The sequence below is a fragment of the Dipodomys spectabilis genome, unplaced genomic scaffold (assembly GCF_019054845.1).
Source record: "Dipodomys spectabilis isolate Male_0828 unplaced genomic scaffold, ASM1905484v1 ptg000349l, whole genome shotgun sequence".
Taxonomy (NCBI): domain Eukaryota; kingdom Metazoa; phylum Chordata; class Mammalia; order Rodentia; family Heteromyidae; genus Dipodomys; species Dipodomys spectabilis.
This window is the reverse complement of record NW_024871026.1, coordinates 706570-707718: the sequence shown is the minus strand read 5'-3', so window position 1 is coordinate 707718 and position 1149 is coordinate 706570. Positions and strand designations below refer to the sequence as shown.

The 1149-nt window shown below is 47.1% G+C and overlaps 1 protein-coding gene across 1 annotated transcript; it reads left to right on the top strand.

The window, feature by feature from the left end:
* Positions 1-551: 551 nt before the first annotated feature.
* On the top strand, positions 552-947 carry LOC122095406 (endogenous retrovirus group K member 6 Pro protein-like). The gene has a single exon (XM_042665815.1). It carries the CDS (start codon positions 552-554, stop codon positions 945-947), a length of 396 nt encoding a protein of 131 aa, XP_042521749.1.
* The last annotated feature ends 202 nt before the right edge of the window (positions 948-1149 follow it).

Genomic DNA, 1149 nt, shown 5'->3' with positions numbered 1-1149 from the left:
CCAAACAGGGAAACTTTGTCCGGGGTCTGCCCCAGAGCCGCAAAATCAAAACAGGACAGAACCCTGGAGCTGTCAGGTTCGTCCCCCAAGTGACCCCTCAAGCACCATCAGCGCCCTCATATGGGCAACCACAGGAAGTGCAGGATTGGACCTCTGTGCCTCCTCCCACACAATATTGACCCCCGAGTTAGGAAATCAGATTCTTTCCACAGGCGTGTTTGGCCCAGAGCCCCCAAACACCTTTGGTCTCATTCTGGGGTGTGGTAGTGCTGTTTTTCAGGGCCTTAGTATTTCCCCTGGGGTTATTGACAAGGACTATGAGGGAGAGATTAAGTTACTGGCTACTGCTTCTCAGGGGCCAGTCAAAAGTTTTTCCTGGACAAAGAATTGCTCAATTAATATTGCTTCCCCTTGATAAGACAAACCCTAGCCTTACACAAAAGAGAGGATCCAGAGGCTTTAGGTCTTCGGATGCTTACTGGGTCCAGGAGATTACTCAGGACCGGCCTCTCTTCAAGCTAAAATTAGATGGGGAAAAATTTGAAGGCCTTATGGATATGGGTGCTGATGCTACAATTATTTCTAAAAGAGACTGGTCCCCATCCTGGCCCCTTACCCCTTCCATGACTCACCTTAAAGGCATTGGACAAACCTCTAACCCATTAAAGAGCTCCAAAATTTTAACCTGGGAAGGTGGAGCAAAAAATAAGGGCACAGTCCAGCTGTACGTGGTTGAGACCCTCCCGGTTAACTTGTGGGGATGTGATATTTTATCCCAAATGAAGCTTATAATGTATAGTCCAAATGAATTGGTTACTCAACAGATGCTTAACCAGGGCTTTCGCCCTGGACAAGGCTTAGGAAAACATTCTCAAGGTCCTAAAGAACCCATTCAGGTGGAGGTAAAAATCATTCCTTTCCGTATGGGCTATAAAAATTTATCCTAGGGCCGTTGACATGCCTGTATTCCATGCAGACAAAATATCCTGGAAAAGGACTGAGCCTGTATGGGTTGATCAATGGCCTTTGTCCTCTGAAAAACTGGCTACGGCTACTACAGGTACAGGTACTACAGCTACAGTACAGGAACAGCTTGCTGCAGGCCACATTGAACCCACCACATCTCCATGGAACACTCCCATTTTTGTA

What these genes read in the sequence shown, in the direction of transcription:
- LOC122095406 (XM_042665815.1), top strand. Translation starts at nt 552, where the DNA reads ATGGATATGGGTGCTGATGCTACAATTATTTCTAAAAGAGACTGGTCC.